The 23,746-nt window shown below is 18.9% G+C and overlaps 1 protein-coding gene across 8 annotated transcripts; it reads right to left on the reverse strand.

Annotated features, from left to right (window-relative positions):
• Positions 1 to 1,621: 1,621 nt before the first annotated feature.
• LOC129605610 (troponin T, skeletal muscle) lies at positions 1,622 to 23,732 on the reverse strand. Of its 8 annotated transcripts, none has more exons than XM_055515470.1 (10): positions 23,600 to 23,732; positions 14,249 to 14,295; positions 12,258 to 12,297; positions 8,540 to 8,580; positions 6,205 to 6,577; positions 5,903 to 6,121; positions 5,645 to 5,737; positions 5,462 to 5,542; positions 3,251 to 3,329; positions 1,622 to 2,240 (listed from the first exon to the last, which is right to left on the reverse strand). In XM_055515470.1, exons 2-10 carry the CDS (start codon positions 14,269 to 14,271, stop codon positions 2,023 to 2,025), a joined length of 1,167 nt encoding a protein of 388 aa, XP_055371445.1. In that variant the 5' UTR covers positions 14,272 to 14,295; positions 23,600 to 23,732; the 3' UTR covers positions 1,622 to 2,022. The 8 variants fall into 8 exon arrangements, with proteins under 8 accessions (XP_055371445.1, XP_055371448.1, XP_055371447.1 ...); XM_055515473.1 differs by lacking the exon at positions 3,251 to 3,329 and adding an exon at positions 5,130 to 5,208 and having other exon boundaries at positions 8,540 to 8,578; positions 12,259 to 12,297; positions 23,600 to 23,731; XM_055515472.1 differs by having other exon boundaries at positions 6,208 to 6,577; positions 23,600 to 23,730.
• Between the last annotated feature and the right edge of the window lie 14 nt (positions 23,733 to 23,746).

The raw sequence follows: 23,746 nt of genomic DNA on the forward strand, positions 1-23,746 counted from the left end.
CCTTTGATATATGACATTTGATTTGTTAAAAATTAACAACGAGTCATTTTATTTTGTAGTAATCAAGGAAAATTCAGCTTCTTCACTTAACTATATATTTCCTTTAATACGTACAGACTCCTCTTTTCGAACCAGGAATACAAAAGTTGTAATTGTAAAGGTTTAAAAACGACGGCTTATAGCTCAATTGTGGCACAATAATTGTTCGTACGTTTATCAATGTTTATGCTTCGGTTTTTGATTTTTATTATTTTTATACGAACTTTGGTTTGCAAATGCAAAAAGTTTATAGTTAGGGCCTAATCGTATATCTCGCTATTTTACTCGGCAAGTGAAAAGAAAGTGATTGAGTAACTATTTGTCTGGAAAATTCTGTGAGATACCGAATGATTCTTCTCAAAGAAGAATCTTCTTTGAGAAGAATCAATCGGTATTGTTTTTCAATATTTCCATCACGAGATGGAAAAAAATTTTGTATACATTTAAGAAACGGTTTTTTCTAAAATGTATACAAAATTTATTCATTTTGTTCTTGAAAGCGAGTTATTTGAGGAAAAATTTAAAAATCCAATTGAATGCAAGAGTAATTTTATTGGAAAAATGAAATACCCGTTAGAAAAATGGAGAACTCTGGTATGAAAGGCAATAAAAAATGAGTGAAAAAACGAGATACACGATTAGGGTGATAAATTTTTCGAATTCGTTTTAAATACGGTCAAACGAAGTGAACCTATACCCAAGAATTAAGTTTTTATTTTTGAGAACTATCAAATCAAATAGACGAAACATGATCCCTTTGTATTGTTGAAAATCATTTGGGCCTCACGGTCTATTTTTTTTTTGTAACTAGCCCATTTTCTTAATCTTAAAGAAAACCTTAATTCTTCTCCTTTTCAAAAGTTTTTTATACAAAATTTGACGACAAAAATGTGACAATATCTAAAAAGTAAATTACAAAATTGTGTATAACGCTCTTATTATTGAGGATTTACTATATAGGCCATTTCATTCAAGATAATAGTTTTACTTACGAAAATATCGAAAATGTTGCAGAAGTTTTCACGTTAACAGTGTTAACATGTTAACGTGACACCACGTTAAAGTTAATTGTGTTGTAATTTCTTTTATAACTGCTATAATATGCATGTATGTTTTGCTAAAGATTTCATTTCAAATTTTATACCTATCCTGAAAATTTCCAGACTTTATACAATAGACCAACAATGTCACCTCTTTTAACTTTGAAGTAAAATAGCTGAAATTTAAATTATATTACAAATATAAGCGTTTTACTTCTAAAATTAAACGTTTTATCAATTTTGCCTCTTTTTGCTTGAATGTGGCCCATTAATTTTGTTATGAGTGATAACCCTCTTTGTCACCATCGGTTAGATTCACACGATTATATCAAAAAATGTAAATGAAATATTCTATTAATGTAAAATAAAATTGGTTTTTAAATGTATAATAAAATCATTTCCTCCTTTATTTAGATTCCATATTTTTATAATATGCAAAATAATTATGAAGAATCATTTTTTTATGAATAATTTACTAATTTATATGTAAGTGTAAAATAAAAAGGAATTATGTATTTAAAATCAAAAAAAAAAAAGCAGAATAAAATGGAAAAAAAAAAACATTTTTATTTTTTAATTTTTTTTTAATGTCAGCAGCAGTCGTTGTTTTCTTCATATATTATTGTTGTTTTTGTTTTTACCGCAGGAAGATTTTATATTTCATTTTTGTATGTTTCATTTTTTTTTAATTTTTTTTTTTAATTAAAACTCTTTTATTTTTCTTAAAATTTTTTTTTGTTTTGTTTTAAAAATATAAAAGGAAATAAAATTTTCATATATATAAAATCTATATATTAAAATAAATTATAATATATTTTTAGGAAATTGAGATTGTAAAAAGAGAGTTAGAGAGAAAAAAAAAAGACTTCAAGAATTTTATATAAATAAATCTTTTTTTTTTTTGTTTGTTTTCTTTTATATATATATATATATATTTAAATTCTTATTCTTCTTCTTCTTCCTCCTCTTCTTCTTCTTCTTCTTCCTCTTCTTCCTCTTCTTCTGCTTCTTCTTCTTCAGCTTCTTCTTCAACGACTTCTTCTACCTCATCTTCATCTTCAACAACGTCCTCATCAGCTTTAACATCTTCTTCACCTTCAGGTGTTTCTGGTTCACCGGCCTTTTTGCCTGGTCGTTCGCCGAACCATTTTGGTAATTTGGCTAAAGTAAAAATATAAAAGGAAAATTGTGTTTTAATAAAAAAAAAAGTATTTTTGTTTTTGTTTTTGTATACTTATATATAGACTTAATGCACTCATATAAATACATATATATGCATGTATATTTATACTCGTATATGTATGTTTATATAGTTATAAGTGAAATTTGAATTCAAAATAGGCATACATAAATACATAATATAAAATATTATGTATAATTTTGAAATGTTATCTGTTTGACATATATACTTAAGTCGAAATAAATACCGTTAACATAAATAAATCGCAACGAATTTAGAAATAATTCAAAATTTGATTCAAGTTTATTCGAAATTTGATGTCCAACTCGCTAGGAATAGAAAATTTTAAATTTAATATTTAAATATATTGTATAAATATACAAAAAAAAAATTCCTTTGTGAAATAATTAGATGAACTGAGTAAAAAGAGTTAAATTTGCTTTAGAATATAAAAATTGCGAATATAAAAATTTGCTTTAGAATATAAAATGAAAATAAAAACATAAATATCAAAGAATTTTGCCCAATTTTAACATATATATATATGCATATATAATATTCATTGTAATATACGTGTAATATATATTTATATATAAGTATATTTTTTTAAACACTCTTCATATTTTTACAAATATTAAATATGTGGTTTATGTTTGTACTTAATTATAACAAAAAAATATTTATATTTTGTATAAAATGCATAATTATGTTAAATGTAAAAAAAAAAAAAAATTTTTTTGTCTGGATTTATTAATATATTGTGAAATAACATTTCTCATATATATATATATATATATATAATTAGTTAATAACGAAACAATGTTATTAACAAAAAAAAAAATTTATGTAAATATAATTTTTTTTTTTAATTAGATTAATAAATATAAAAATTATTAATTAATTGCAATATGTTTGTGCATATATATATATAGGTGTAAAGTTGTGAATGTATGTGTTTATTTTTTAAATTATAGTGTATATATGACCTTACCCTTTTGACGGTTTGAGTATTGATCCTTCTTTTCTGACCAAACTTTTTCAAGGTAATCTTTGGCAATTTCATCCAATCCCTAAGTGTATTTTTTATTATATTATATATTTTGTTTGTTGTTGTTGTAGTTGTTGTAGTTGGTTTTGGTATTTTTTTTTTTTTTGCGTTTTCAAGTGACAAACAAAAGGAAGAAACAAGAAAAAAAAAATAATAATGGGGTATGAGAAAAAAAAACGTGCATGTTAGTTTTAATTACAAACAAATTTTTGTATAATAAATTATTAAACTTTTATACGAATATAGTATTACAATATAAGGCGAACTTCTAAAAATTAAAAAAAAAAAATTATTTTAATCTTTTCTTGTTTTTTTTTTCTTATTATTATTTTATAATTTTTTTCTATTATAAAGGATTAATAGAAATATATTTGAAATAAATATAAATTAATTAATGAAAATTGTATTTTAATTATGTATATATATATTAATTTTTAATGTAATAGTTTAATCGAAAATAATTTAATTTAAAAATAGAAATTTAATTTTTTATTCATTTTAAAATATGAAAGATTATCTCCTCTTCCCGCTTTATTATATAAATTATTATATTCCGCTTTAATATATACAAATTTAATATTCAATACTTACATACAAACAATAACTTATTTAATAAAACTTGAGTAACTTATTTAATAAAATTTTATTTTGTTTTGTTATTAAAATTTCAAATTTAATATAGGAAATCATTCGCAATATATAGTTGTTTAATAAAATTATACATAGCCATATAATACGAGTCTATCTACATAATATTTTGGGATTTTTTTTTTTTAAATTTAAGTAATACATATTATTTATAAATATTTAAACCATTTTGTCGCATGCAATATCGTATTAAATTTGCGCAATTACTAAAATTTCTAGTAGACATATATTGAAAAATGTTTAATTATTATTATATGTATATGTGAATTTAAATTACTTTTATTTCATTGTAATTTTATAGAGTTAGAATTAGTATTTGCAGAGTAATTTTTTTTTTATTGCAGAAATTTTGCTAGTGTTTGTAGCACATTACGCGTTTTAATCAAAAAGTTGATTTGTTTGCGATGCATGCGACGCGAAGAAATATTTTTAAATTAATTTACTTTAGAAATGAAAATTTCTCTTTCGAAATTCGAAAAATATAATTAAAAAATATTAATATTGTTTTAAATAATTTATTGTATACGAAATAATTATTAAAATATTTTTATATGGTTAATTTAAGAAACTTAATTTAAGAATTATATATATTTGATCCTATATGTAGTTTATATCACTAAAGAATTCCGAAAACAAAATTAAATGCTTTTATAAAAAATTTATTGTATAAATGTTGAAAAGTTTTTTATGTTTATATATGAAATTCATTTATAAAAATATCAATAAATAAGTATATGTATAAAAAAAGAAAATAAATATTAAACTGTTTTGGTGTGAAAATTTTTAATAAAAAAATTGTTCGAAATTTTTTTTTTTTCAATTTTTTGCGTAAGAAACGATGAAACAAAACACGTAAACATCAAACATATAAAATAATTTTTTAGATATTTAACTTTAAAATTAATACAAAAAACAAAAAAAAAAAAAAATAAAAGAAATTGGAAATAAAAATTATTTTTTTTGTTGTTTTTTTAAAAAAAAACAATAAAATTATTATTAAACAAAAAACAAAAAATTCAAGTGTGAAAACGTGTGTAAAAGTACAGAAAATTTAACAAATATTTTAAATTGTTTCTTTCTGTTATTCAAAATTAAAAAAAGAATTGACATGTTCTTTTTTTTCGGTTTCTTTATGGATGTTTTTTTTTTTTACACAAAAAGAAAAAAATCTTACATTTTGTTCGTTGCGTAAAAAGTTCGTGTTTTGCTTGCCACGCTTTTTCTCTAGCTTCAGCTAGTAAAGTATCATAGCCCTAAATCGTTCATATATAATATTTTAACGTTTATTATTATTACTATTATTTAATATTATTATAATATTTTTTTTATTAAATTTTAATAATTTTTTAAAAAAATTAATTATTTTTTTTTAAATTAAAAATTAGTATACTTAAATTTATTTTAAATTTAAAATTTTATATATTTTATGCTCTTATATATTTATGAAACTTATTATACTATTATTATTTTAATAAAATATAATAAAGTTTATAAAAATATACTTACACCTTCAAAGAGTTTTTTCTTATCGTCATATGAGCGGGTATCAACACGTCGTTCATATTTTGATGCAACTTGGATTTTAGGCTAAAATATTAATGATAAAGTATAAATAAAATATCAAATATGAATGAAAAATAATTAAAATAAATTAAATTTCATTAAAATTTAAAAAAACAAAATACTTACAGGATATTTACCGGTAAGGGCTTCTGGGTCAAGACCTTTTTTAAGGGCTTTGTGTCTGAGTTGTTGTTTTTGTCTTTCTTTCAACTCTTTTAACTGTTATATATAAAATAGAAAATATGGTATTAATACAAAATATAAATATATATTTATGTATATGAATAAATATACTAACATTAATAATAAATGGGAAATATGAAAATTAATTTATGCAAATAATTTAATTATTTAAGTAATGTATAAAAATATTAAAATAATTACATCGTAGTCTTGACGTTTTTGCCTTTCTTCCAAATCATATTTTTCAGTTTCTAATTTGACAATAAGTTCCCAGAGTTCCTTAGCTTTTTCACGGAGAGAACTTTCACCTAAGCCATCAATACTCAATGGTTTAATACGGAAAGATAATGAGATTTTCTTTTCTTCTTCAAGTTGTTCTTTGGTCTTGTTACGTTCCATGGCAGCTGATGACAAACCAAGCTATATATTTTTTTTTTTTTTTTTTGGGGAGAAAAAAAAAATAATATTTAAGGATCATATAAGTATCGCAAAAAGAATCCTACTACACCGGACTCCTTCTTGGCAATAGTGAAGTTTGGTCCCTTTTTGTCCTTTTCTTTCATTGCTTGAACCATTGCCTGGCGTTTCTTTTCAGCCTCTTCCAATCGTTGTCTCTTTTCTTCAATATCACGTTGTTTCTTTTCTTCAACTTCACGTACACGGCGTTCTTCTTCTTCTTTCTTACGTTGAGCCAATTTAGCTTCTTCTTCAGCTCTTGTTACTTTACGTTTAGCTTGTTTCTCTTTAAGCTTTTTAAGTTCATCTTCTTCCTTGGCTCTTTGTTTACGCCATTCTGCGATATATTCCTTGAGTTGTTCATCTAAATCGGAACGTTTTTGATCTTGACGTTTAATGAATTCTGGATCACCCTCTCCTCTTTAATAATTGTAATTTTTACATAAATTTTGTTTATTGTATAGATTCGTGGAGAAATGAATAAATATAAAAAAAAATAGATAAAAAAGTCAATACAAGTTTTGAAATATTTTGTTAATTTTAATGAGTAAAAATTTTATATTTTATTTTATAGTATGTACTGTATCTATATTAAATGTTTAAAATATGGTGTTATTTTGCATTTTTTCCAGGGTTAACAATATACATAAAGCTGGTTTAAATTAAAAAAAAAATTAACAGGAAATCAAGCAAATAATGAGAATAGGTAACAAGAATTTTTTTCTAAATTAAAAATTCAATTTAAATCAATTACACTTGTTGTACTTTAGTTGTAGTGCTTTTGGTAAATTTATAATCGATTGTTCATTTTTTTCGATTCTAATATTATCGAACTAAATTGTATGGGTTTATGTTCAATATTTTTATAATGTTATGAATAATTTACAGCTACGAAAAATGCGTAAATGTCAATTAATAGAAATTATTGATCTATCGATTTACCAATAAATTAATTTTAAATGATGAATTTTAATAATTTTTCAAATTATTTAAAATGAAATTGACATTACCAAAACATATACATATAAAATTAAATACTGTAGGGTAAAAATTGAAAATAAAAACGTTAAACTGTCATGCACAACTTCTTATAATATCTTATTTTCCAATTAATTGTAAAATACAATTTTTTTTTATTTGAAATGAAATATCAAAATTTTATATAAATATGAAATACTATAATTTTAAATAAAGGCAAAAAATAGAAATACTACTAAAATTAAATCAATCAAAATATTATTTATTTTATTTAATAATTTTGCGAAAATAAAATATTTTCAATAATTCATTTATTTCTTTTCGAATTAATACAATTTTCTTTTCGAATTAATACAACAGATATATTAGTATAATTTTTAAATATATAAATTTATGTTATAAATAAATTTCTTGATTTTAATCTAATTTAATATACATATATATTTCTGATATTTTAAATATTTCAAAGAACCTATTTTATTTTATACTTTTAAAATATTGCTATGTAGCTTGATGATCATTCATAATTTACATCAAATTTATATTGTTTGTAGCTTCAAAAACTCAAAAAACAAAATTGCAATTAAATGTTATATTAAAAAAAAAAATAATAATATTATTTCAATTGTTTTAGGTATTTATATATAAATTAATTACTCGTATAATAAAAAAATTAAGAAGTTAAATAATTTAAGAACAAAATTTTTTTAATTAAATTTCGAACTTCAATACCAATTTTAAGCACATGTAAATTTATTTAGTTTCTTTTATAACTTAAGCTGCATATATTTAATGTGTATTTGGTTTATTATTATTTAATTACATAGATATGTATATACACAATTTATTTGTGTAAATGATTGTTATAATATTGTTTCTACCTTCTTGTCGTTCAATTGTCATATTTATTTATTTTTTTTTGACATTTCTAATGACAAGAATAAATAAAAATTGTTTTCAATGTTCAATTAACATTTAAAAATACTGAAAAGTGAATAAGATCAGTTTGGTTGATACTGATTCCTTTTATGTATATATATGCATATATATGTAATAAATAACCAAATTATAAAGTTGAATACACATATATTATGTATAATCGGGCCATTTTTTTAAAAATTCTATTATGTTATTCATATATTTAACGTAAAATTGCAATGCTCGCTTTTATTTTAATTTTCAAAATTTTTAACTTTTATTCTGTCAAAAAGAAAAATCAAAATTCAAAGATTTCATATTAATATATAGTATAAATTTTACAAAATTAATTTTTTTTTTTTTTAAATAAAAAAAAACAAAATAATATTAATAAATATAAATCTTTTATAGCATAGAAGAAATTTTATAAGAACTTAATTTGTGATTAATTGCTGCAATTTTTTATTTAAAAAAAAAAAAACTTACTCGGCTGGGGCAGATTGTGTCTCGGTCCTGGTCGTAGTTCTATATATTTTGTTTTATATATTTCAATTCGAATGAAAATATTTTTTTTTTATATATATAAATGTCATGTGTGTCGTATAATAAAATGGCAACATTTTTTTTCGATATGATTGTATACAAAAAAATTCATCGATTGTTTTTCAAAAAAAAAAAATCAAAAATTGAAAATGGAAGAAAAGAAAAAAAAATTCAAAAATTAAATAACAAAAACAAAAATTATAATGACTTTATAATAAAATAATATTAGAATTGTCAAAAATCTCTTAATAGCTATTACTTAAAATAATTTTAAATTGTCAATATTTCTTGAAAAAAATTAAAAAGTTCAATAAATCCGAAAAATTCGAAATATTAACAATTCAAAAAATAAATTTTGTTATTTTTTACGTTTATAATTTTGTATTTATTAAACTATTTATTTTAATTTTGTAGTTAATAATTATGGTATAAAGTTCAAATACAAAATGCAATAGGTTGATTCAATTTTTAATATTTTTCTATTATGCAGTTGTAAATCTTATTTTTCGATATATGTATATGTATATATCTAAATTTATTAGAAATTTATTATTTATTAAAATTGATATTTACAAATATTACATTGAATTGTAAACTAGTGCATGAGAAATCATGCACTAGCCCTATGCTCCTTCTAGGAGTGAATAAGGAAAAAAAAAAAAAAACATTGAATTGTATATAGAAGCTATTTGCAGCTAAAAGAACTTACCTTCGATGTAAAATTCAATTACAAATATAAAAATGTAAGGATGAAATATAATATGAATTATTTATCAATTTAAAATAATTTTTTAATGATTAAAAGGGTCAACTAAATTATATTTAGGCTATAAAAAAAAAATGAACAAATTATTTACTTTATTTAACAATTTAATTTTAAATTGCCACATAAAATTATTAAAAATAGATTTATAAAAATTATGTTATATAATTGTTATATGTCCGAATTCTTTTTTTTATAAACTTTTTTTTTAATATTCAATTTGACTTATTCAGCAATATATGATTTTTATTGCCGAATGATTCAAAATAATATTAAATCTATGTATATATTATATTATACGTTAGGTATTTGCTCTTCGTCTGCAAAAAAAAAATTGAACCAGCAAATGAATTATGTATTTGACACTTAAATGAAGTTTTTTTTTATTATTTTTTTTTTGTTAAGATTATATTACAATTTAATTTATTATTTGAATAATATAAATTGAAAATCTAATATTAAAGAGTGTGAACAATTAATATTAAAATTCTGTCATAAAATCATAAATTATTTTATACCAGTATTACAATTATTTATATTGTCATTTTTAATGGCTTCAATAAATCCTATATATCTTTTTTTATATGTATAAAAAGAATAATTTATATACGTATAACTTACCTCCTGCAATAGAAAAAAGATAAAAGAAAAAATATTTTTAATTAATATCTATTTGTTGATTAACAAGAAAAATAATTTTAGAGCCATTATGATTTTTTTTTTATTCATTTGACAGCAAGACTTTATATAGCTTTTATATTGTTTTTTTTTTTTTTTGTACAAGAAGTTAATTATTTTGCTTATTATTTGAGCGTAGAGCAAAAAAATTAATTACATAAATATTTTTGTTATAAAAAATTAATAAGAATTTGTATATATATGTGTGTATGTGTACAGTCTTTATATGTGTTTCAAATTAAAAAAAAAATATATATATATTTTTAATTTCGAAGGAATTTTTACTTGTTTTTCGTAAAAAAAAAAAAAAACTTAAAGACAGCAGAACAGCATTCAGTTGTCAAAGAGTTATATGCATATAAGAGAATCTTTTTATATAAAAATATATATGACATGTTTAATATGTATGTAGTTGAAAATAGAATAAAAATATATTACAATAGGTTTTTTTTATTTATTAATATGATTTTAGCAGCCATTTTGTAATCCTTTCAAAATTAAATAGATATTATTATGAATTTTTTTTCTTTTTTTTTTTTTATTATAATACAATTTTTAATTAATATATTAAAAAATTTAATTAAAAAAAAATATGTAGTCACAAAAATATGCTCGCAATAAATTATTTTCTTTAATTATATATTATATTAGTATTTAGAAATGCAAATTATGGAAGATTTAGAATTCTTCAATTTTATTTATTCATATAAAATAAATTTCGGAAAAAAAAATTGAAATATTTGTATCATATGAGAATATTAAAATTGAATATATTATGTGTATTAATTTTAAATTCAAAAATTTAATGTGTGTACGTATAAATTAAATTTCAAATTATAGAAAATATTTCACCTAATATTTAAATTTGATATACTCAAATTAAAATTATTCTATGAAACAACAAAAACATAGAGTGTATATCAGTATAGAGAGTCTAAAATCAACTTAAAGAAGCATCAAGTAAAATTGATCTACATAAGATTTATTATGAGATTTGCTTAACAATCCTTGTCTTCAAAATCGCAGTAATACGTTATTACTATACACAATTCAGCTTAAAATAAGAACTTGCTGAATTTATATACATTTTTATACATATATATGTAAATATGTAAATTAATAATGTAAAACTTAAAATTTCTTGAATATTAATTTTTATAATCTTTTGAATATTACGATATGGGAACAAAATATAATATATTACGAGCATTTTTACATTATAAAACATTAAAAAAAAAAAATAGAAACATATAATATATATTAAAAGAGTAATTAAGAATTTCTTTTAATTTCATTAATCTTAAGTATAATATTAAAATTAAAATTTAAAAGAAAAGTTATTATTTTTTTTTTGGTTTTATTAAATTATTGTATATATATGACAATTATTTGCTAGTAAAAATCATGTATAGAAAGCAATTATTGTATATATTATGTGAATATTCTGTTATCATATTTTATTTGAATTAAATTAATAAAATTATTAATTGTTTAATTTTTTTTTTTTTTTTACAATTATTATTATATAATATATGTGTTGAATATTAATTCTAGAAAAAAAATATTAATATCATATTATATATAATACATATATATTCAACGCATATACATATATAAAATAAATGTATGTATGTGTGCATCTGAGAAAATTTACTAAATCCCGATAATCCATCATCATTTTACTAATTACCGTTTATAATAACTAATTATTGAAATAATAAAAATTGAATAAAATAGAAAACATAGAAAAAACTGAAATAGTTAATTATGGAAAATAAAAGTAATTAACTGTAAAATTTTAATTTTGTCAAAATTATTCTAAATTTTTTTCCATAAATAGTATACAAATCCTGTATATAATAATTTTTAAATTATACCGGCATACCGAAAAATTTCAATTTTTAAATTATCATCGGGTTTTGGTATATTTTCACAGGTATATATATATTATATATATATATATACCTGTGTATTATTTTAAAAATTAACACAAATATTATATAAATTACATACTTAAATTATATTTTTATATACATTTGATTTATTTTTTTTTTTTATTTTATTGTCTTTTTTTTTAAATAAATAAAAATTAAATTTTAAATTTTTGCAAGAGCTATTTAGAGAGCTTTTTTATTTCATAGCAAAATAATATAGCCATTATCTATATTATATAATAATTATATTAATTAAATAGCAATTTTTTTTTAGAAAAATAACTTACGTCTCAACGACCTCTTCGACGACCTCCTCCTCTTCAGAGCTAAATTTATATATATATATATATAAATAAAATATTAGAAAAAATTTTTACATATTTTTTGTGTTTTTTTGTTTTTTTACAAAAAATTTAATTTAATTTTAATTTAAATTATTTTCTTCAATTATATTTTATTTGTTTTTGCAATATCTTACATTTAATATATAGAAAAAATACATTCCCCAAAGAGTATATTGTTTTTCTTTTGATTTTTCTTATTTCATATTTTTTTACTAAATTTTACACAGATTTCTTATTAAGAAATTTATTTATTTTTAATTCAAAAACAAAAATATCAAGAAAATTTTTATATAAAAATAAATTGTAAAATTTATGATGATTTTCAATTAATTAAATATATTTTCCTCTAACAACATTATATAAAATAACTATTAAAAATTCCTAATTAAAATAAAAAATATTTTATTAAAATTTTTAAAATTAAATAATAAAATTAAAACATAAGGATTTAAGGAAAACAAAAAAGAAAAGAAAAAACAACAAAAATTAAGGAAAATGGGAAATAAAAATATAAAAACCAAAAACAAAATCAAAAAACGGGATAAAAAAGAATAAATACAAAATATGTATATAAATATTAAAAATGGCGTATAACATTGTTTCTTGATGTATTTCTGATATAATTATATATTAACAAAAAAGGGGAATATTTAAAATACTATGCAAAAAATGACTAAATAAAAAACTAAATATTTCTTTTTGTTCAAATTGAAATTTTATCATTAATAATTTAATATTAAAATGCACTCATTCATATTATGTTTGTATTTTAGTCTGTAATTTCAAAATTGCAATATTACGTATTACAACAAAATTTAGTACAATTATAACTCATTAGCTAAGTTAATGTAATATTACTACGATTTTAAAATCTAGATATCTCTAGAATGTACGCATTTTATTTGACAGTATATTAAGTATACTGTTAACATCAAGGGAATGAAAATATTAAGTTGACATTCAAATTAAATTTTTTTTTTCATATACGTAAAGTTTTCTAACTCAGTCAGAATAAATTCAAAAGTATTAATCGAAAAGTGTAAAATAAAAAAAATTGACTAATTAGAAAAAATTAATTCGTGTCGTAAAGAATATGATTTATAGACATTCATGAATATTTCTGACTTTTCAACACTATTACATCAAAGTTTCATTTATAAATTGTTTCATATTTTTCGCTTATTTTATATATTTCTAGATTTCATTTAAATAATTTTTTTTTAACAAACTCAAAAGTTTTTGAGTTTGTTAAAAAAAAATTTTGACAACTTTAAAAATCGATATATCGATTCAATACAAAATATTGAAAATATTTACTATCGATTTTCTATAAAATAACATTCTTAGCACTATTAAAATTATTGAAACTAATAAACTACTTTTGAGATTACTATTTAAAAGTACATTACTACTAAAATTACAGTACTAATTGAAACATCTGCTCGGAAACTACCGCATTAAAGCTATAAAACATTTTAATATAAAAATATTTTTACTTATTTAATTTAATTATACAAATAATTCAATACTGTGTATTATGAGAACAAAAAAGTGCATTTTAGAAATAAAAAATTATAAATGATTAAAAATTTTATGAAACAAAAACTTTTTAAACGGTACTTACACAATAAAAAAATCAAAAATGATATAAAAAGTAAAAAAATTTTTTTTTTCATGTATTTTATTTTATAGGGGGACATGTGGTATACTAAGGTATTAATCAAAATTCAGATCTAATGTCAATTTGACTTATTCAGCAACAACATTTTAATTGTTAAATTAAAGCGGAATTGACTTTAGATTTTCATTTTGATAGACGTCCTTATTTTAGTTTTGAAATTAAAATATTTGTATGATATAAGTTTTTATAGTTATTCATACATATATTTTTATAATATGATATTTATATGTATGTGTATATTTAAATACTTACGTGTATTCCTCATCATCGGACATGTTTGTGGTTTTGGTTAATTAAATCTAAAAAAGAAAAGAAAAAAATAAAATTATTATTAAAATTATATATATGCATATATATATAATAAATACTGTACTCTGATGTACAGAATACAATATTATTTTCTTAGTGATTTGAATTTTTTTCTGATAAATTGTATGTTTAATAAAAAAATTTAAATTATTTATAATTAATTGAGAATTATTTATAGATTTTTATATTTAAATTTTATAATTATAATAATTTTATTTTATAATATTTATTTATCTTATTTATTTTTTATAATATTATAATAAAAATTTAAAATTTCAATTATTTTGAAATCTCATTTATTCTTAATATAATCAATCAATTTTAATTAAGTTTATGCAGCGCCATGATTAAATCTGAGCCAAAAAACGAAAACGTTCAACATTAAAGCATAATTTACATTGGCTGTCAAATTGTTACAATAATTTGTTTTTACAAACGTACATAAACATATTTATATATTAAATTTTTCTAAATGATAATTGCAATTTTAACATATTTACAAGTAGTTTAAAAAAAAAAAATGTTCAATAAAATTTTAACAAAAATATTTTAATAAAAATATGCGAAGCAACTAAAAATATGCAATTTTTCATGTAATTTAGAAAATTAATGTAAATAAAATTAATATTTAAATAATAATAATTTAATGTAAATTAAATAAACTAAAAAAAAAATTCAAAATAAAATCTAAATTCTATTGTAATTATTAATAATATGTCAATTTGTGACACTAAAATGTCATTGTACATCGAAGAGAGAGAACGTAATTTGCAGCTTTTACTTTCTCAGTAAATATAAAAAATTTACATTATAAAGCAGTAATATTAATTATATGAGAATTAGAATATTTTTACTATATTATTGAATTAAATATAAAAAATTCAAAATCTTAATAGAAAAATATAAAAAAGAATTTAATTGACATTATTGAAAAACCTGTAAAAGTTTAAGGTTTAAAATAATATGCCATTATTAAATGAAATAAATGTATATATACATATGAAAATATGAATTTTAATATTGTTGGCTTTCGAAATATTTTCAACAAATTTCAATTATTTAGCCTTCACAAATGAATGCAAACATATACATACATAAATATTACATGTAAATTATTCAATTGCCAATTTTTTTGGTTTTTCTGATTAAAATTTTAAGATAAATAAATTATTACATTGCTTATGTAGCTACTTTTATTTTTAATTTCATTTTAAATTTTGTAATTTTCAAATTTTATTTTGTGAATTTGTGATAATTGCATGGCTTTAGCATGGCATGGCAAGTATTTATTCGTCTTATTTTGAATAATGTTATACATACATAAAATTTATTTTTATTAATGTACCTATATACATATAAAATTCAAAGATTTTAATATAAAGTATTTAATTTAATTTTCAAGTATCTAAGTATACTGAAAATATTTTTTAAGCCTAAAATTCTAAATTTGTACAACTTCTGAGTGTAAGAAGATTTCTCATTCACATATATTAGAACTTTTTAAGTACATGACTTGGTATATAACTCTTTCTATTCAAGTATTGTAACTTTTTAGATTAAAATTGGTGTTCTTATAGACAAGATATATATATAAAGGGTTTTGAATATATGAAATTTTTTTGTTTTTTATTTTTTTGTTAAAATTCTTTTTCGCTTCATTGAAGAAATTATGAATCAACAACAAAAAATCTAATTGAAGAAGTTTACCCTTTAATACGATTAAGACGTTTTCCTTAAATAAAACGGACTTAAAGCCGAATTTGAATATTTTTATGTGTTCACTTCGTCAATATCCAACATTTTTCTATTATGCTCTTCTTCAAATTTATATTTTTGCAAAAATTTTAAAAAGCTTAAAAACTTCTCTAGAACTTTAAGCAGAATTCTTATTTTCGATCTTATTATTTTTGAGAAATTATTTTACAGATTTTGCAATTTTAAATTGTCAAATGTATTTTATATTAAAACCTAAGTTATATTGGCAAAATTATTAAACTTTTTATTGATAGAAAATTAGATTTTGTATGCAAACCCCCTAAAAGTATGCAAATTTTTATTATACTCATAAATGTACACTTTTATCATATAATATAACATATTTAAAAGAAATTATTAAAAAAAAATGTTGTTAATGCAAAAATTAAAATTTTCATTTTAAAGAAATTTAATTTAAACTAATAAATAACAAATCAAAATCCAAGAAAAAAATAAGAAAAAGAAGAAAATAAATTAACCTATATTTTTTAATTTTTATTTATTTTTCTTTTTTTTTGTTTTCTGTTTTTTTCAAAAATTTTGTTATTGTATTAAAAAAAAATTTTTTTTACTCTTTTTTTTCTTTAAATTTTAAGTATATGAATTTCTATAACACGTAATCAATAATTTTATATATGTATATATATATATATATACCAAATATATATATAAGTAGAAATGTATGTAGGTTGGTATGTATATATAATATATTATGCATATATTTTAATTTTTTTATTTTATCTTTTTTGTTTTGTGTATTTTATATTTTAAATATTGGACGCTTGCGCCAATATAAAATAATATCCAAGTCACCAAAATGGGATATGTGCTGTATAAACATTCAGTCTCCTTCTCTTATAAATTATTGTGAATCAAAAGAAAAATAAAATTGCGAGTTTTTCTAATTTTAAAAATAGATTTTTTTTTTTCTTAGTGAAGAGATACCGGATTAAATTTCTTTGCAGTACATATTATTTTATAACATAATGTATATACATATATACTCATATGTGTATGTGAGTTAAAGTATATATTTGTGTAAACTTGATGGTGGCAACACACACCTTATTTTCTAAAAAAAAAATTTGAAATTTATTTATTTATTTGTTTAGTTTTTTTTAAGATTTTTTTTTCCACATTTTATTTTGACATTTTATTTTGCAAAATATTTTTGTAGGTGGTTAAAGTTTTAATATGTACAAATCATATAAATATGCATACAGATGTATACATATAGACATTTATAAATATATATGATATATGTATGTATGATTTGTTAATAGTATTAATAAACAAATTATATGGTATGTTGGGGGTTTGTATAATATATGTGTAAGTATATTATAATATGTATGTCACGTATATAAATATTAATATTTTATATAATATTTTAGAAAAAGAAGAAAAAAAAAATTTTGAATTTTTTCAAAAATTTTTTTAAAAATTTTTTTTTTGAAAAAATTTTGTGAGTTGAAAGAATAAAAAGAACATTAAATAATTTATTACAGATTTTTACTGAGTATAAAACTAAAATATCTGTGTATATATAAACAATTTAAATATACACAGTTATATATATGTATATATATATATATATATATATATATATATATATATATATCATATTTTAATAGAATTTTATTTGATTTGCCATGGTTTTTATCAAAAGTTTTTAATTCAAATTGTTTCAAATTTGTTTTCAATTAAAAAACTATAATTTTATTAATTTGACTTTTTGATTTTAACTTTTAATATAAAATATTATGAGTATATATATATATCTACATATACATAAAAGAGAGATTAATTTTTTATAGGACTTGTTTTATATATCGTATAAAATAAGAATTAGGTAGTGGTTTTAGATTTAGATATGAATTAGAAAGACGGAAAAAAGACGCATTCATAATATTGTTGCAATACATACATATATAACATATATATATGTATAGAATCCCATGTACACAATAAAACAAAAAAAATATTAAATTAATTTGAATATAAGTTATATTTATGCTTATATTAAAATTTTTATACTAGAATTACGAGCCAATTTAATTAATATAAAAAAAATTGGCTGATTAAACACCGTAGATACATATATATCTGTCTTAATAATAACTTAGAATTCTCAATTTAAAGTTACTCAGTATTATATTGTCAAAAATTGTATTCAAATTAAACTCTAATTGTAATCGATTGTAATCGAACAAATTTTTTGAATAAAATTTAGTCATGAATAATTAGTGTTATTCTCAAAAACCTAATTTTTCAGTACTCTGATTATATCCCACTCTTCCTATTCGAGTGCCGGAAACAATTTCCTTTTTATTATCTTTTCAATATGTCAAACTTAATTATTATCAATTCTCTATTTATTTTTTAATTTAACTATAATATTAAATAATAAATTATGATTTAAGGAAGCTCTCGTTTATAAAAAAAAGAAACTGTAAAAATACAAATTATGTAATTAATTTAGTTTAGAAATTTCTTTTATTAAATATTTTATAAATCGTAAAAGTAAGTCCAATATGTATGCATGTATAAGTATATGATAAGTTTTGTAATTATTTGTTAAATAAATTTTTATATTTATAATATCCGCCTGTTCAAATAAAATAGAACAAAACAAAAAAATAAAATTCAAAACTTTTATTTTTATAAGAAGAAATTTTAATTTTTTTTTTGCAAAACAAAATCCATATATATACATATACATATATATATATAGTTTTATGATATATGAAGAAAAAAGAAACAACATAAATATATATGAATATTTTGAATAGGTGTACAATAATATTTTCCTTTTTTCTCTCATATCTCTATTGAAATCTTTTATTTTAAGAATATTCTAAAATAAACTTGAATTCTTCGAATTCTTGTTTTCTTTTTTTCGTTTTCTCTTATTATTTTTTCTTGTTCTTATTTATTTTAAATTTTTGAATGTGTTTATATTTAAATTAGAATAAAATATCGAAAACCCTTGGAAACACGTACATATAAACTGAAATGTGTATTTTAATGGCTTAGAATAACTTCAACGAATTTATCATTTATATACGTGTATATACGAAAAAATTCCAAAAACTTTTGAAAGCAAAAACCGAATAATAAAAATTATTTTAAAAATATTATTAAAAAAATATTAATAAATATTTTAAAATCTAAAATTTCAATTTGAATTCAATTAAAATATTAAAAATTTAAAATAAAATCGACAAAACTGAACACGTACTTTTATTCGAATTAGTTTTGTTGTTGCATCATTTTAAAAATAAACAACAACGACTACACCAATACAATATTAATCGTGAAATTTTTTTACTTGCTAAAGTATGGCTTAGTATTCTGTCAATTATTCCTTTATTAAATTTATAGCAAATGAAACGTCATTTTCAAAAATAAACATTATTTCTTCTTTTTCTAATTTTAGATTTTTATTTTTCAATTAAATATATATAACAGTGTTTGTATGCTTATGCAGAACATTAAATATTTCAAAGAAAGATTTGAACATTGACAATAAAATGTACATGCATTTTTTTTTTTGGATTTTCAAAATCATTGTTATGAGTAAGAAGATCAAATGATTGCCAAAACATAAAAATATTACATATTTGGATGTTTTGTAGGTGTGAATAAAAGTCAATGAGAGTCAAGTCAAGTTAATGAATTTAATAAAGGACAAATATTTGTATAGATTGCAAAAACTATATGCTACAATATGTAAAGTTAAAAAAATCAATTGAGGTTATAAAATATTTACACCGCATATAAACAAACACCAATCGCATATTTATTGTAATGAATTTATTTTATTGTATATGTACTGTAAATGTAGATATGCATTTTTTGTACAAATTACAAAAATTTAAATAGTATAACAGGATTAAGGGGTTTATTAATATTAATAATATTATTAACATTGTCCTGTCTTTAAAATTATTAAATATATATTATTATAATATATTATTAATATACAAAATTTAGCAATTAGAACTGTTAAACTGAATTATTAAGTAATACAAAATTATTACAATTTTGTACTTTATGGAGATATTTAAATGCCTATACAATTCCAGACTATACTAATATATACTCTAACAATGTGTGTACGTGACACTTAAAGCCATTGCCGAATTACGTACTAAAACAATATTAGTTCAAGTACAATATTGGGGTATAGGAAGGTTAAAAAGATTATTTTCAATGCAAGTGATAAAAAGTGAAATTGTTTTATGTATTTAATATATTATATTATGTACATTTTAAATAAAAGAATAAAATCACATATAAAAATTTTTTGATATTATTTTGACAATTTTTTTTCTTTCATTTGATTTTTTATATCAGAATATAGGAAAATATCCTGCAAATAAAAAATTAAAAAAGATGCAATATTCATTGAAAAGTTTTTAACAAAATTAAAAATTGTGTTCAAAACTGTATTTTTTTTTTTAATTTTATGATTTTACTTATCTGTGTTTGTGTGTGTGTATTAAAAATGAAAATTAAGCGACCATACAAATTAAGCACATGTATATATATGGATATGTATGTATATAAATACATATATATTTACATATTTTAAATAGTTTTCAAGGTTATACATTTTTATATAATTAAAATTCGTATATAATGATCTACATAAATATATGCATTAAAATATATGTATGTATAGATGGACATATAACAATAGAGTTGTATGTATATTTCAAATTTTTATTTAATATTTATATTATTACATACAATACATGTACATATATATAAAATGTGATTTTTGTTATATATTAAGTGGGGGAAGTGTTTTAATAAGTAAAACAACAAAATATTGAAAAATAATAAAAAAATTTATAATTAACAAAATTAATAGAATTTTTTTATTTATACATATATGTATATTTTATGAACATATAGACAAATAATTTTGATATATACTCGTATATATATATAATATATACACCCGCATATACCAAAAATACTAATATTAATCATATTATTATGTGATTTTCAAATTACGCAATAATTGAGCTATTTTTAAAATTAAATATGTATATGTATATGTATATTTACTAATTTTTTTTTACAGAACATTATATTTTACATATATATATAATATATTATTCAATATTTAGGTACATATATAAGTATAATATGCAAAATTCTTCCATCCCTCCCTCATTCTTCTATACTTTATATAATTTATGTATGAGCTTCTAATCATATAATAAATGTATAATATATAATGTAATTAATAATAAAATATAATACATTATATAAATATGAATGTATGTTTGTATATGTGTGTGTTTTAAATGCAAAAGAACGGAAAAATTATTTAAAAAGAAAATTCAATATTGTTAAAGATGCGATCATTGTAAAATAAAAATTTTATTTTTATATACGTTAATGTATATTATGTATGTTTGTATGAATGCATGTGTAATATAGATGGTATATAAATAGAAAATTAAAATTAAAATTTTTTTCTTCGTTAAAAAAAAATTTTTTTTTTCTAATATTATATTTTTTTCTTATTTAGCTTGTATACATATATTATTTATATTTACTCTTCATATATGATTTTAAAATTAGATTTCTTAAAACGCCATCTAATGTTTAAATAATGAAATATAAAAATTTAAATGTCAAATTTAAAAGATTTGGATTTCTTTTAAGTCTATAATTTATTTTATTTTTTTCTTTTTTTAATTTATACGTTTTTTTCTTAATTCAAATTTAATTAATATCACTAAATTTATAATTTATATTATATATATATATATTTATATTTTAAATAATAAATTAGAACTCTTAGAAGAAACACATACATACAATTAAAATAATATGTATGATCAAATACACACACATGTTCACGTATGTTTAACATACATTTTATTATATTACCCAAGAATATACATATATATGTATATATATATATATGTATATATTCACATATATACATTGGTAATTTGAAAAAAAAAAATAATTTCAATATATTGCATTTAGAATTTGCACATATACACATATCATATAACCTACAATATTTTTATAACATACTTATAAGTTTCTGAGAATATAATATGTATATATGTATATATACGAAAAAAAAAAATTTATTTATAATATTGAGCAAAAAATTCATTACTAAAAATAGAAACATTATGTATAAAAGATTTTTTTTTTTTGTAATTTTTTTTTTTTTTGTTAATTTTATATTAGAAAGATATTTAGTAGCCCTATATTTAAATTTATTTTTTTTTTATTTTATGAAAATTTTTTAATTTAAATCAAATAATTTAGTTGTTATACTAAATTTTTTAATATAATTTAATTTAATTTTGTGTTTTGCATAAGTATTTTTTAGAAAAAAAAAATATTTTATTAATTTTCACTTTTATTTTAAATTTTCAATTTATTTTAATTTGTTTTTTTATTTTAAATAACTTCAACTTTTGTAACATAAACTTCTCTTTTTTTGTTTGTTTTTTTGCTATTCACTTCTGCTATTCAAATTCTCCTTCATTTTACAAAAGTTTTCTGATAAGTTTTTAAATTATATAAAAAAAAAAAATTTATATTTTTTTAATTATTTCACTAAAATTTTTTTTTTAGTATACATAAATTTTAAAATTTTAATTTTGCATATAAATTAAATTTTAGTTAAATTTTAATAAATATAGCAAAAAAAAAATATGTAGAAAGCAATTATGTAAAATTTATTATGTATAGAAAATTAGTAAAGCAGCCTTGCACAAAAAAAACCAAGAATAATTAATTTTATTTTTTTAATTGATGATAAAAGATAAATGAAACTCATAAAAATATTTTTTTTTTTTTTATTAAATTTTTAAATTGATTTAAACTTTTTTTTTTCTCTTATTTAATTAATTATAATTACATTCTTTTTTTTTTTGTAAATAAATAGAAATGAAATTAAAATTTTAATTATTTAATAATTTTTTTTTTTTGTTTTATTTATTTCTCGGAAATAAATTTTATTTTATTTCTTTTTAATTTCATTCAAAATTATATTTGAAAATTTTGTAATTTATAAACTCATGAGTTTCATTTTAAAAATGGAGGATAGCAACGCAATTATTAAAATGTATCGAATTAATAAAATCGATTACATAAATACCAAGTTGAAAACAAAAAAAATCAATAATTATTTAATTGAAATGTTGGTTATTATTATTTTAAATGATGACAGTTAATAAAAAAAAAAAAAATTTTTTTTTTTTAATTTTTTTTGCAATTATCTTTGCTTTTTTTTTATTTTTCCTTAAATCATATTTTTTTTTTTCGTAAATATATATACATATGTATTATTTTATGTATATATATATATATATATCCTTTTATTATATTAATTGATTGATTTACATATTGATTTTTGATGAGCGAATTTATTATCCTTTTTAGTTGCGATATCTTTTTTTTTTGCTCTTTTTTTTTTTTTTGATCTTGCCTTACTATTATTATTATTATTATTATATATATTCTATTAATTTTGTGCTTTTTAAGACTTACTCTAGGAAAACAAAAAAAAAAGAATTTATTTTCTTTATAAAGTCCGGCAGCTGACGTCGTCGGAGCGAATGCTGCGGTTCAACTAAACTGTCTGACAGCGGAATAAGAATCAATATTTGAAATGAAAATTTAAAAAGAAATTTTTGA

The sequence above is a fragment of the Condylostylus longicornis genome, unplaced genomic scaffold, assembly GCF_029603195.1.
Source record: "Condylostylus longicornis isolate FDR11 unplaced genomic scaffold, ASM2960319v2 ptg000013l, whole genome shotgun sequence".
NCBI classification, from domain to species: Eukaryota; Metazoa; Arthropoda; class Insecta; order Diptera; family Dolichopodidae; genus Condylostylus; species Condylostylus longicornis.

Bases quoted from the DNA above. Each gene is read 5' to 3' on its own strand.
- LOC129605610 (XM_055515470.1), bottom strand. From the start codon at position 14,271: ATGTCCGATGATGAGGAATACAC. The intron at 6,578-8,539 runs GTAAGTTTTTTT...CAATTATTAAAG, and splicing joins ACACAATCTGCCCCAGCCGA to AGGAGAGGGTGATCCAGAAT. The intron at 6,122-6,204 runs GTAGGATTCTTT...AAAAATATATAG, and splicing joins CCAAGAAGGAGTCCGGTGTA to CTTGGTTTGTCATCAGCTGC.